The 14,342-nt window shown below is 38.7% G+C and overlaps 1 protein-coding gene across 1 annotated transcript in view; it reads right to left on the bottom strand.

The window, feature by feature from the left end:
- LOC141265457 (dynein axonemal heavy chain 5-like) overlaps positions 1–14,342 on the bottom strand; it is a 526,560-nt gene that overhangs the window by 386,865 nt on the left and 125,353 nt on the right. The window contains exons 22-25 of the mRNA XM_073678599.1: positions 11,262–11,469; positions 5,019–5,106; positions 1,330–1,453; positions 630–796 (exon numbers count right to left, since the gene is read on the bottom strand). Coding sequence (XP_073534700.1) covers positions 630–796; positions 1,330–1,453; positions 5,019–5,106; positions 11,262–11,469 — 587 coding nt within the window. The remainder of the gene's footprint in view (positions 1–629; positions 797–1,329; positions 1,454–5,018; positions 5,107–11,261; positions 11,470–14,342) is intronic.

The following is a 14,342-nucleotide window of genomic DNA, read 5'->3' as shown; positions in this document are numbered from 1 at the left end:
TGTGCCCTGTACTGTGCCCTGTTGCTGTAAAACATCATAATAAATCATAATACATAACTCAGACATTACAAATATCTCAAAACACACCTGGGATACATCACACCCACATTTTATACCCTCCATACACAATAGATTGCTGTTGGCAGAATGATCATTTGGCCAACAGCTAACTCTCCTACAGTAAGTCCACCATAAACAAGAACGCTTGGCTTAGCCGAGCACTCCTGTGTTCTCTGTGAGAGAACATCTGCTAAACTGTGGTAGAAGATTATCACCCGGAGAACAAAAGGATCAGCTGTTCAAAATCTGAGGTTCCAGATCTCGCTCTCTCCCAACAGATGATTTTGGGGATGAGTCGGAAGCCACCCATTCATAGTAGAGTAACGATATTGGGATATTTGGCTGACATTAATCTAATGTGTACTTTTGAAAAGGAGATTTTGTAGCAGTTAGCAAGTGCATCATAAGGAACAACTTAGAAAGAAAATTAGAAGTCAGCTTGGAGTTCAGTGACCCATATAAATGCCCTTGGCCTATAGCCCTGTGTTTTTGAATGCACACAGAACTCCTTATTGACTTGCAAGGTTCCTGTAATAGACAGTAGGGGAGAAATCAATAACTTTTCTTACTTGTATGTCCTCCAGGCTAGGTCGCATAACAACATTTGGGATAGCAAGGTGAATCTCAGCCTTGAATAATGGATTTGTGGTTTGGTCCTTCACAAACTTTGATGTCTGGTATTTGGAACTGACAGTATGTAATCGTCGTTTCAAGATATCTAAAGACACTTTTGTACCTAAAGCATTCAAAGGGAAAAAGTTAGAAGTAAAATACAACAGAGGACACTCTGCATGTGTGCAAGAATAAAACCATTTTAGTAACTTTCTTTCCTTGGATCTTACATTCTTTGAGATCATAAGATCCATCTCACACGAATCTCTGTTAACTGTCCATTTCTTTTTTTTTTTACTTACATCAATGATATAAGAACCCTACATTCTATGGATGGCTAAATCTTTGGCTCTACATTCTTCTACATTTTCATATTAATTTCCTTTTGTAATTTTTATAACCATTTATGCATTTTATGAAGATACTTCAAGCTATGATTTATCTGAACTACAACTATTAAAAGATCACCATATAATGTTTTTATGGTCCCTGAACTAATTGGATTGCCAAATTTTGAAGCAATCATGCCTGTTAAAAATTTAAAACACCACTTGTTAAAACACTGGGAGGCAAAAAATATTGAAAAATAAATTATATGAAAAAATAGATTCTGGTCAAACAGTATGAAAAGTCATTAGAAAACGAACAAGAACTTACATTTGACTAGAGAATCTGTATTTTTCTGACACAAATGACCCATCACATTATAGTAACTACAAGACAGACATTCTTGGCAGCGAGTTTTCTGCTTAGCATCTAGGTGTAAACAGGCAAAAGAAGCCTAAAAGATGAAAAAAACTAAAATAAGCAGTGGATAAGAAGGCATTACACATGATACTTACTAAACGGTATACAATAAAAGATAGCTAAATCCCAGTTACATCCAACTAATGTGTTAGCTGTCAGATATCAATAGTCGTATACTCTGTAGACCTCCAAGAGTCCAAGAATTATGACTGTCCTATGTTGGAGACTGGTCAGTTAATAATGGTTGCCTAGTTTGATTGATTGACCTACAATCTAGAAGACCTTGTTTGCAGGCATGTGTGAAGGATTGGTCCAAGAATTAATGCCCTGATGATAAATGTAATGTTATCCTGTGAACTCTTCCAGCTACTGTACAAGACCATTTGTGGTTTGAAAAATGTTCCTTTTTCCTTGTGAACACGTACAGCTTTGTCAAGGCAAGTGATGCCATTAAATTTGTGGTGCACCGTCAGGGACACTGCTTGTTTATAACCGTTACAACTCTGATTGACAGAATTAGGCCACATTCCCACATAGCGTAAATGCAGTGGGTATTTTTCCTGCGGTTTTCTGTGGGGAAACTCTTCTGTATTTATTAGTTCAAGCAAAGTGGATATGATTTTATGAAAACTCATGCCTCTGTAAGTTTAAAAATGCTGCAGAACTATGATGTGGTGTGATTTTCCCCAAAAAACTATTATGGGGAGCCTAAGAATAATGAATGGAAAAATGTAACTGCGTCTTTTTAAGTGCAGAATTGCAGCATTTCTACACTAAAATATGCATTACAGTATGACACATCAAATCTACACAAAAAAAGGAGGAAACACGTAAAAAAGCAACAAACAGAGCAGATCGCTATTTCTTATTTTGGTGCAGACACTTGCAGAAAATTTACAGAAAAAATAGTTTTCCATGGGGACATGACCTTAAGTAAATGCTGTAGAGGTAAGAATAGTTTCCCATAGTCAATGCAAAAAAGGGTTCATTTTTTGTGTATCAAAATTCTTATAAAAAAATAAGTTATTAAGACATAAACTTTCGACATTCTTAGACTCTGATTCATTAAGTAGTTTTTGCCAGTTTTCTGGCTTAAAACTGCTTTTAAGATCGCAATCTTATCTTTCTGCACTTTTGCACATTTGTAATTACTGGTGTGCATTTATTTGCGGTAACACACTGCACCATAATGTCCCAAATTCATTAAGAAGAGAATGGCTCTTAACCCCATGACCGGGCTATTTTCCATTTTTTTGTTTTTGTTTTTTCCTCCCACTTTTCCCAAGAGCCGTAACTTTTTTATTTTTCTTTTTGAGGGACAAGTTGTACTTTTGATTAACACCATTCATTTTATCATGTAATGCACTGGACAGCAGGAAAAAAATGCTGGCACTATGATTCTCCAGGTCTGTACAATTATGCAAATATCAGACATGTATAGTGTTTTTTTATTTCAATGGTGAAAAAAAATGTGAAATTCGTAAAAAAAATTTTTTTTGCTTTTCTCACCATTTTCCCGCAATTCTTTAAATTTTCAGGATATGAGACTTTTCTGAATGTGGTGATACAAAATGTATATTTTTTATTTTAGTTTTTTTATTTTAAATGGGGCAAAAGGGGGGTGATTTAAACTTTTGTATTTTTTTTCCATATTATTAAAACATTTCTTCCTCACTTTTAACTGTATTTGTTAGCCCCCTTAGGGGACATGAAGTTGCAATCATCTGATCGCTTGTGCTATATATAGCAGTGCATCAGCCCTGCTATGTATAGCTAAAATCACTATCTCCTTTGAACGCCAGCCAGCTAAACACTGGTTTTCACAGGAGGACCGTAATGACAGGCACGGTGTTCTTCAGCAGCCCCTCAGGTGTCATGGCAACTCATTGGCATCCAGCGATTACATCATGGGCACACAGAATGGCGCATGGAATGACAGGCCCCCCTGTTAGCGCTTGTTAAATGCTGCTGTTACAGATTGAAAGCAGCATTTAACATGTTAACAGCCACGGGCAGAGCTTCGCCACTGGAAAGTGCACAGACAGAAGCAGGGAGACGCGACTGGGACCACAATGTGTGCCTGGGGCGGTGACTATGTCAGTGACCCTGCATGGAGGGTGATTGGGAACCATGCAAGGGCACCGGCATTAGTGTTACACACTTTCTTCTCCACAGTGCTGCAGACACCTCCTTCTCTCTACTGTGTAGACCTGACAAGCCCCACTATGAGTTATCAAGCTAATCTAAGTGTATAATTCATCTTAAGCTACTATGCACTCTCTGATACTGTACAGTACCCTGCCTTATCACTTATCTTCTGCCATCCACATTAATATAGCGGATTGTGTGGTTTGTACATCATTAGCTTGTTATAGCATAGCTCAACTCTCCTGTCCTCCTCCATAAGAGGCTGTTATAACTAGGCAGTGCAGAACTGTGTTTGTTGTCTGTTGCTGAAATTTCAGTTTTGTGAAAATGCAGCTGTATTGATGCATATGACAAAAGATAATCCTCTGCCATATGCACTATTAGAGCAGCATTTGCAGTTTCACATCACTGATCTCTCGTTAGCAGGCAACAAACACAGCTCAAGTAATATCAATTACTTTATACAGCCCCATCCTGAAATATATCCTCTTAGCCCCTCTATGCAGAGCACCATCCTGCAGTATATATCTCCTCTCTGTCCTTTATATCACTGCTCATAGCACCTCTATGTATGGCCCCATCTTGCAATATATCACCCATCTTAGCCCATCTATACTTAGCCCCATCTTGTAGAACATTACTCCTCTTAGTTACCAGTACACAGGCATAGCTGCTTCCTAGTGTGAACTCCCTGCACTGTAATGTGGGAGAATCTTTCTCTTTTCATGACATTATCCCTCACATTATAAGCTCCACTCTAGACCCATCCCAGAGACAAACTATGCTGCCAGGATGCCAGCTGAGAGAGACTACACTGCGCATGGTCAACCGGGAGTACTGAAACTACTTCAGGATGGTTACAGTGGCAACTGAAAGGTAAATTGAGACTGGAAGATCATTGTTGGAGGGGTGATATGTGCAAATTGGACCAGATTAAATATCTGTACACTATTATAAGACCACATTTTGTGATTTTGGGAATAACCCTTTCAGCGTGATTTCAGATGTGGTAGATTGGATGTGGATGGATTTGAGGTGCAGATTCTACAGCACATATTAGCAGCAGCAGTTTATAATACAATACATGTGGGTGCAATCATTTCATGTCTAATTAAAAACTATATGTGAAGAAAGCCTAAATAATTTTTCTTAGGATATAAAAAAATAGTCTTTTGCCAATGCATGTGTCCCCCAGGAAAAGGAGTAAAAAAATGAATCAATGGAGTGTGGGCACCAAAGGGCAATTTTGTACAGAGCACCATTGAGCCTAAGGCCAGCCCAGATTACGTAGAACTATAATATGTTGGGAACAGAAGATAATTCTGCTCTCCATAGGGATATGTTTATGATATCATAATTTCATTAAAAACTCAAAGAAATGGGAATTTCAAGTCTTTTCAGAAAACACTTATCTTATGTGGTAGAAAGAAAAAAGAAACAGAATTCATTACCTTTAGACTGTCTCTGTCGGATGGTTTCAATTTGCTTTTAAGAGCATCAATCATCTCATACAAGCAAAGCTCCACTTGTTTGCTTTGCCTAGAGAATAAAATTAGAAGATTATTTAAGAACAAAAAGTTATATTTTAAGTGCATCTTGGACTTTGGTAGTGACTAAAATAAAGTCTTTGTGCTATACAGATTTACAATTTCATTTCGGTAAAAACTCTTTAAAGAATGCATTTGATTTTAGTTTCATACAATAAATTACACATGACCTTAAAGATGCAAGAACTTATTTGAAGCAACATAAATTGAAGTCCTCATATTCGTACATAGACATATCAAAGAATAAACGTCTTTAATGTCCGGTGTGGTTTGGCAATATTGATTAATAGTCATAATAAAGGGAGAAAAATCATTTTGACATCACTGCATTCTCTGTAATTATTTCAACTTCATGAAATATTGCCAGCAAATCAGATGCACAATTCTGAAAACACATCATATTTGAAAGAGAACCTGACAGCTAATACATGCGGCCTAGTCCGGGGTCAGCAGGTATCAGACCCGGGCTGTATGAATGTTTAAGCTTTCCAGAAAGTGGTTCAAAGAAGTGAGACGCCAAGTGGTTAAAAGAAGTGAGCGGACCATTCTTCAGGTATTTTCAGTGATGAAGACACTCCATACATTAGAAAAGTAGGCTAAAAATTATACTTTAGAATGAGAATGCTAGAAAAATGCCCAGAAGACACCTGGGCAGCTTTTTGAGCATTTTGTAATTTTTTTTTTCACCTCATAAAACACCAGCACCAAAAACACCATTTTATTCATCGCTTAACGGATTTTTAAAAACATTAGAAAATTGTCCAAAAAAACTGTTACAGAAATGGTCAAAGAAAAAAGTTAAAATGCTTCAGGATTCAAAAAAGGCCCTTGTTTCTTTAAGCGGTATCCGCTTGAAAAACTCAATGTTTTGCCTGAAAAAAAATGTTATGTGAACTTACTAACTAAAATTTTGTTTACCTTTTTACAACCTTAGACCAGGGATTTTTCCAATTAATTACACAGGATAATGTTTTGGAATGAAAAACAAATTATGTCCATATGACTAGCCCAGGGGATGGGGATGACTCGGAACCCGGGCCTTTGCCTGGCCTTAGGGATGTCGCGGTGGTCGGCTCCCGGGCCCGTACCCTGGGGTCACTCTTTAAAAAGGGGAATTGTCTGTTAAATTTATGAAAGTTAGTGACGCCACCTGTGGCTTCTGGTGATAATCACCAGCGCTGCGCAGTCCACTGAGGCCGGTGATAAGGCAGCTCAATGGTATAGCTCCCCACAGGTGGAGCTAGGCCTCAGGGCAGTGTACGGAGAGGGGGATGCAGGACAGGCGAGACCCAGCCGGGTCAGAGCAAGAACAGGGACGGACACGATAGTCACTTCAATACCTTTTACTGGTGGAAAATCAGGCACATCATGGAGCACTGTAGGTTGAAGGGTGCATATCAGGATCCTCCCCAATGAGCAGGTGTAGGGCCTCCTGTTTCTTGCCTCTGCGTAGTAAGTTTCTGACCTGCCTGGAGCTAGGCCTAACTTTATCTCTGTCCTGCGCTGGCTGACCTTGTGGTAGGGCCTTTTCTTGGAATACACGCTCCTCATATTGCGGGGCCTATGTGTCTCCCGGCTCTGTTAAATATCAGCACTTTTAGCGATCCTGGGACCTGTAGTTCTCCAGGGATTCCGGTTATGCCTTACTGGGTCATAAAGATCCCGGTAAGCTCGGATCCGGTGTCCGGTAAATGCTTCGGGGTGAGCTAGTTAAGCTCCTCTGCCCCCTATGTACTAACTCTCCACTCGCCTTCGGCCTACTCGGGCCCTCACTAGGCTACTCACACTAACGGCAGCTTGCCGCGCTTCACCGATCTTATGGCGCCGGCACACCTAAGCTCTAACTGAGCTACAACTGAGTCTGGACTGTGCTCTACTGCAGACTGACCTCTCTCAGGCTTCTCTACTGCAGGAACTCTCTCAACAGACTTGGCTCTCTGTCGACTCCAGACTAACTGCTGCCTGGCTCCACCTTACCTTTTTATATCCCTAACGGGCTCCCTCTGCTGGTCTGAGGTGGAAGGTGGAGATGTGTGAATGTTTATGGGGGCCTCTTGTGGAGGAATCCATCAATGCACTCTTCTAAGATCTGTGATACCAAGCACAGCTGGGCGTCACACATATCTGCAGGCTAAGTGTCCACTTACACAGCAAGATTCTTGTGAACAAGGGTTCCTGAGAACACTCATTTACAATAATCTTGCTGTCTAAACAAGCAGCCAATCACCCGAAGAACAAGCAAAATTCTTGTTTGTTGGGTGAAATTATCTTTTGCGCTGATTATCATTCTCCATACTGCATCATCCTGTGTAAACAGTGTAAACAATGGCAGTCTATGTGCACTGAACTAACTATCACAGATTTTTCAGTGTGCATCGTTAACTTTAGTCTGTGTAAACAGGTTAATTGACTGCCGATTAGTAAATATTTAATAATGCCACAAGTCGGGTGGAGTAAACCCACGTTTATAATAAATGTACAAATTATTATGCAGACACCATATTTATTTTTTTTCTTCTCGTTTCAAGTTGGGAAGTGGAAGATTTCCCATACACTCGTGAACTCATCCGACTTGACAAATTTTCTACCATTTCCCTTTTCTTTTGAGGACCACCAAAAAATGTCTTATATGATGAAAAATAAAATAATGGGAAAAAAAAACACAATGACATTAAGTGTATAGAAAGAGTACTTAGATGTTGTAATTATCTGCACTTTTGTGAAGTATATGCTTATATGAGAGGTTTCACCTTTACCATCAAATAGGACAAAAGTAATGACAAGGCAGATTAAAATGGGCATGCTTATTTAGACTAATGAAAGGTTCATGGGCCATTTACAGGCTTCTGTTTAATTCATTCAGACAATGAAAAGAACTCATTGTTTCTTTTAGACTTAATGTTACATTTTGTGCTTGATACTTCAAGAGACAAATGTCTTTACTATAATGTTTTCAGATTAAACACAAATGAACAAGCATCTCATGTCTCGATGCATCCACCAATTAAAGAGGTTGTCTCAAGCTTTTAAATAAGTAAAATTGCAAAGTGCTTTTAAAAACAAGCACATTTTCAACTTACCTTCTATGAAAAATCCTCTTCATTCTTAAGAATTGAGGGATTTTTAATTTTATAGTATACAGCTCATTGCCAAGGTTACCGGCCACCTTGCAGTCTCAGGGTGATCAGATATGTAGGTAAGGAGTGATTTATGCTTCAGAGCCTGATCGAGGAATTCTGAAGTTGGCCAGATAGCTGAATCTCACCAGTTTCAGTGCTTCTGTGCTTCTCCATTGTTGGAGAGGTAAAGGGGTCTCTACCAACAACCCAATAATGCGCTTAGTTCAGACCAGTGCCACAACCTTATCGATGGCCCACACTGTCAATCTGCAAGCACACAACACCCCTACAAAACAATAAGCTGGGGCCGGAAGCAGTGTGCTCCTTAAGATATAACATTAGAACAATCCACTAAGACAAGCATTTGTATCTTCACCAAGAATATCCACTGTCCTATAACGTTAATACAATATACGATTGGTATTCAGGGGCTTCGGCTGGATTCACACTTTTTTTTCTCTACCTATAGTATTAAAAACTCTTGATATACATGCTAAACATCTCAATAAGATCTATTAGTCAAGTAGAAGCAGAAAAGTAGGATCTATTAGTTAGCAGTAGCTGCAAAAGCAAACAAGATTTTAGGGCATATAAAAAGTGATAAAATCCTGTGATCCTAACGTATTGTTACCCCTTTATAAATCACTTGTAAGGCGACATCTAGAATATGGGATCCATTTTTGGGCCCCACATTTTAAAAAGGATATTTGGAAGTTAGGAGTTAATTCAAAGGCAGGCAACTAGATTGTTATTACATGAGATGGAAGGCTTCTCAAATGAGGGCAGGTTGGAAAATTTGGGCTTGTTTAGCTTAGAAAAAAAGATGTCTCAGAGGAGATCTCATTTACATGTATAAATGCAGTGACATGTAAAAGCACCCCTGGTCAAAATGACTGTTATTGTGAACAATTAAGCTAGTTGAAGAAATGATCTCTAAAAGGCCTAAAGTTGAAGATGACACATTTACTTTTTATTTTAGACATAAAAAAATATATTTTCAGTTTTTTACATTTAAAAAATTACAAAAAGGAAAATTGACAGGTGCAAAATGTTGGGCACCCTGCATGGTTAGTACCTAGTAGCACCCACTTTTGAAAGTATCACAGCTTGTAAACACTCTTAGCAGTCAGTCAAGAGTCTTTCAATTCTATTTTGAGGGATTTTCATCCATTCTTCCTTGGAAAAGTCTTCCAGTTCTGTGAGATTCCTGGGTCGTCTTGCATGCACTGCTATTCTGAGGTCTAGCCACAGATTTTCAATTATGCTTAGATCAGAGGACTGTGAGGGCCATTGTAACACCTTCAGCTTGCTTCTTTTGAGATTGTCTATTATGGATTTTGACGTGTGTTTAAGATAATTTTCCATTTGTGGAAGCCATCTGCTTTTCAACTTCAGTTTTTTTTTACAGATGGTGTTATGTTTGCATCAAGAATTTGTTGAAATTTAATTGAACCCATTCTTCCCTCTACCCGTGAAATGTTCTCCGTGCCAATGCCTGCAACACAACCCCAAAGCATGACTGATCCACCCCCATGCTTAATGGTTGGCAAGATGTTCTTTTCCTGAAATTCTGTGCTCTTTTTTTCTCCACACCTACCTTTGATCATTGCGGCCAAAGAGTTCTATTTTAACCTTATTGGTCCACAGGACTTGTTTCCAAAATACATCAGGCTTGTTTAGATGTTTCTTTGCATACTTCTGACGCTGAATGTTATGGTGAGGATGCAGGAGAGGTTTCTTCTGATGACTCTTCCATGAATGCCATATTTGTGCAGGTGTCTATGAACAGTAGAACTATGTACTACAACTTCAGAGTCTGCTAAATCTTTCTTAAGTTGTTTTGCAATCAAGAGGGGGGGTTTTGATTTGCCTCTCTAGCAATTCTACAAGCAGCTCTAACTGGAATTTTGCTTGGTCTTCCAGACCTTATCTTGACCTCCATTGTTCCTGTTAACTGCCATTTCTTAATTACATTTCAAACTGAGAAAAGAGCAACTTGAAAACGCTTTGCTATCTTCTTATAGCCTTCTCCTGCTTTGTGGGCCTCCATTATTTTCATTTTCAGGGTGCTAGGCAGCTGCTTAGGAGAACCCATGGCTGCAGATTTTTGGCACAAGTTTAGAGGAGGCTGTTTTTTCAGAAACCTGGGAAATTTGCATCACCTGGCCTTTTCTAACGATGATAGTGAACAAACCATAACCCTAACAGGCTAATTAAGGTCTGGAACTTGGTCAAAGTTATCTGAGCACACAAATCTCCAAGGGTGCCCAAACTTTTGCATTGACCCATTTTCCTTTTTGTAATTTTTAAAATGTAAAAAATGACATTTTGCCTAAAATAAAAGGAAATGTGTCATCTTTAACTTTAGCCCTTTTAGAGATCATTTCATCTTCTTCAACTTGCTTAATTGTTCACAATAACAGTAATTTTGACCAGGGGTGCCCAAACTTTTACATGCCACTGTACATGTGTAGTCAATACAAAAGACTGGCACATGACTTATTCCTTCCAAAGACCTTACAAAGGACCGGAGGCATTCATTATGGGTGGCGGAAAGGCAATTTCAGCAGCTAAATAGGAAAGAAAGCAATGGCAGACACTATAACAGCATTTAAAAAAGGGCTGGATGATTTCCTCGCAGCTAATGACATTATGGGTTATAAATATTCTAGCGAGAAATAATGTATAATTGGTGGAGAAAGGTTGACTTTAATGGACTCAAGTCTTTTTTCACGCTATATGGCTAAGCTATACAATTATGAAACTAGGTAAGAAACAAAAAAAGGTTCTTTTGGCCTTTGTCTGGATAGTATATATCAGCATACAATGACTGTGACTGTGATCTTTTCATGTCTTATCTGTTTAATGAATGCCAATATAACCAATGGGTAATGAAGGCTTGTAATGGATCTCTAACTTTATCATCTGTCATCCACAGGTGACATTTAACGAATATGTCATAATAAGTTCACAACATTCACTAAACGGATCTCAAATTAGTTTATCAATCTAGTAAAAGAAAACTTACATGGACAATGTCTCTGCAGCGGCAGCAATGACTTTCTCTGTTCTTTCCAAGAAAACTGGAACGGTGATGGTATCATCTTCGGGTAAATCCACCAACAGTGTGTCAGAAATGTCCAGAAGTAACTTCTCAATTCGGCACTCCAGGATGTCAGAGGCTTCCTTACAAATCTGCTCCACCTCTCTTAGGGAGCAGTAGACATTGGCTATATCTGAAATATTAGAAAAATAGATTATTTAATTTCTCATGAAATGATAAAATATTACCAAAATGCTTGAATCGCCAATACTTTCACCCCCTAGAAAAACTAACCAATTTTTATGGTGTTCATACTTTATGATCATTCCTTTTTACACTTATGTACTCATCAAAAAATCCATAAAAAAAAAATTCAATGAAAGAAAATGTCAGTACCTATAAATGTTTTAGAGGTAGAAATAAAGTTGTCTCTATCCTTCCTTTTTATTGCGATGGGGGTGCTTGAGTTGAGAAACACATGTAGATGTACAGGCTGAATTACCATAGGAATAGTTTAGCGGTAGAGTTAAGATCAAACAGCTGCTTCTATATTAACAGCGGTGCAGAGTTCAATGATCCCAATCCTGGGAGGCATTGTAAATTAAGAGGGAACAGCGAGGTGAATATGATTTGTCACTGCAGAGAATACCCCTGGATTATAATAACACATGTACATGAATATGGAGAGTAAAACATTTCACACCCTGAAGTGCGAAAATCCTAATAGCAACAAGAAGAGAATTCACTTTAGAACAATTGCTGAACATGTGTAAGAGTGGTGGGCTGTACTATTGTGCTCCTACACCTGAAGACACCAGTCTGGCTGTGCTGTATATTATAATGTGAATTGTGTCATGCGGGTTTAGATACATGTGTCATGTGTGGAATAGGTACACGTTAAGATTTAGGACATAAGGTAGTGACCATAGGATAAGGTAGACTCTGGTAAGCATTATAAGTATAATATGTTTAATATAATGTATGTGAAAGAGATCTGCCCAGCTACAGGCTGTACAAACAGTCACGGTTGAGGTTTTGGACTAGCCCATAGTGGGAGGGGAAAGCCCCAGTAAAAAGGGACTGCTTCCTGATAGTTAATGACATAGGGAAGTACAGTAACCAAGGTCAAGTTTCTACTGACAAGTGCAAGGTACAGATTTATATTTGTTACACAGACAAAAACAGCATTGGATGAAACCTGATTACATGGCTAAACTCCTGTTCACAAACCACACCATGGGTATGGATTGAAAATGCATGCTGAGCTGCATAATCTGGATTCACCCTCAGATATCACCTAAGGAATAATGATACAACACATCCAAATGTCAAGAAAACCTTACCTGAAATACAAATACAGCACATTACTGAATGTTTTTGTTTTTATTTGTAAAAAAGACAGAGCTTTCCTTTGGACACAATAAAAGAGGTTTTAAGGTTTATATAAATATAGTGTAACATTGTATAAAAATACATTTGCCCTAGGTTACCTTATTTAAGGAGGTACTCTCATTTTATTAAATTGCTTTAGTTATAAAGCATGAAAATAAGTAAGTTTGCAATCTACTCACTCTTTCGATCTGCTTTCATTCTCATGCAATGAGAACTTTTATCTTACATAGTGAATAGCTTGCTTACAAGGAGAACAGCCACCAGAATCTGGACAAGTCTACGTAGTAGAGAAAAAAGGAAAGGATGATTCAGCGCATCAGGCTAGTTTCTTAAGATAAAACATAGCTGCAATATTAAGGCTACGTGCGCACTATCTGGAATTGCTTACAGAAATTTCTGCAAGGTTTTGCACCTTTTTGCAGTAAAAACGCTGCAGAAAATCCACAGTGTTTTTTCATGGGTTTTTGTCTTAGGATTTACCATGCATTTTTTTCAATGCATTGTATTGGTAAGACGCAGGCCAAAATGCATAAAGAAAGGGCATCCTGCTTCTTTTTTTTTTGCACATGAGTCGGGAAAAATCCTGATCATGCACACAGATCGTGCAAAATGTCATGGGAGATCATGGGATATAGGTTTATAATGCATTTTTGGTCCATTTCTGCGCAGAAAAGACGCACAAAAAAAAGCACCAAAAACGCACAGTGTGCACATAGCCCAACATATATATATTTATAAAAAAAATCTGAATATTCCGCTTGTCATGTTACTATCATATTTAATGTTTTATATTTGTATTGTGATATGTATTATAATAATGGTTTTATTTTGGATGCATACACGCCCATCACGGTGACCTCATGTGCTGGTGAACAGGTGGCAAATTAATGTCCCTCATTAACTATGTTTATATGTTGGTCAGCACTCGGGTCAGTGAGACCATGATTAAGACTTAAACGTCGAAACACATTGGTCCTGATCCTTGTAGTGCCCCATACGGACAGTTGGTGTGGAGTAATGTTTTAATGGGCACAATAAAAGCTATGTTTTATTTTAAGAAACTAGCCTGATATGCTGGATCATCCTTTCCTTTTTTCTCATCTGAGAAACTGTGGCTTCTCTGACCGGATCCGGGCAAGGCGATTTGGCTCCACACTCCAAAAAGTGAGCGGACTCAGTTGTGCATTAAGTGTACGTAGTAGTTACATTCCAAACTAAGGAGTTAACTTTTAAGATACCAGTCAGTTAGCTGCTCACCTTCCTCTCCCTACCCCTCCCTCTCAGATCCTGCTTGCATAATCATACTCCCTGGCCTACATCATTTGCAGTTTCAAGAGCAGTTCTCTTAATCACAGCTCTCACTTTCCAAAGTCATGTGCTTGCTCAAATGCACTATCTCTATCTACAAATTTAGTGATAACAGTGTAGACTTCAGAACAATAACAGTAGCAGAAGGGAACTGAACCGAACAGTCACTGAAGGAAGAGTGCTTGGCCTCCTCCCAAGCAACTAGGAAGTAAGGAGACTGCATAGCTGTGAGCTGCTCAATAGACAACTTGTGGATAACCCTTTAACATGCAACAGTTTTTTGACTGCTTAGGCTATGTTTACATGTCCCGTAGTGATCCATTAGAACGGATCCAGCAGCAATCCACTGGCAAAAAAGTTGTGCAG

This window comes from Phyllobates terribilis, unplaced genomic scaffold, assembly GCF_046119375.1.
Source record: "Phyllobates terribilis strain yellow unplaced genomic scaffold, ASM4611937v1 Scaffold_4__5_contigs__length_816908805, whole genome shotgun sequence".
Lineage (NCBI taxonomy): Eukaryota > Metazoa > Chordata > Amphibia > Anura > Dendrobatidae > Phyllobates > Phyllobates terribilis.
This window is presented reverse-complemented; position numbering and strand designations above follow the sequence as displayed.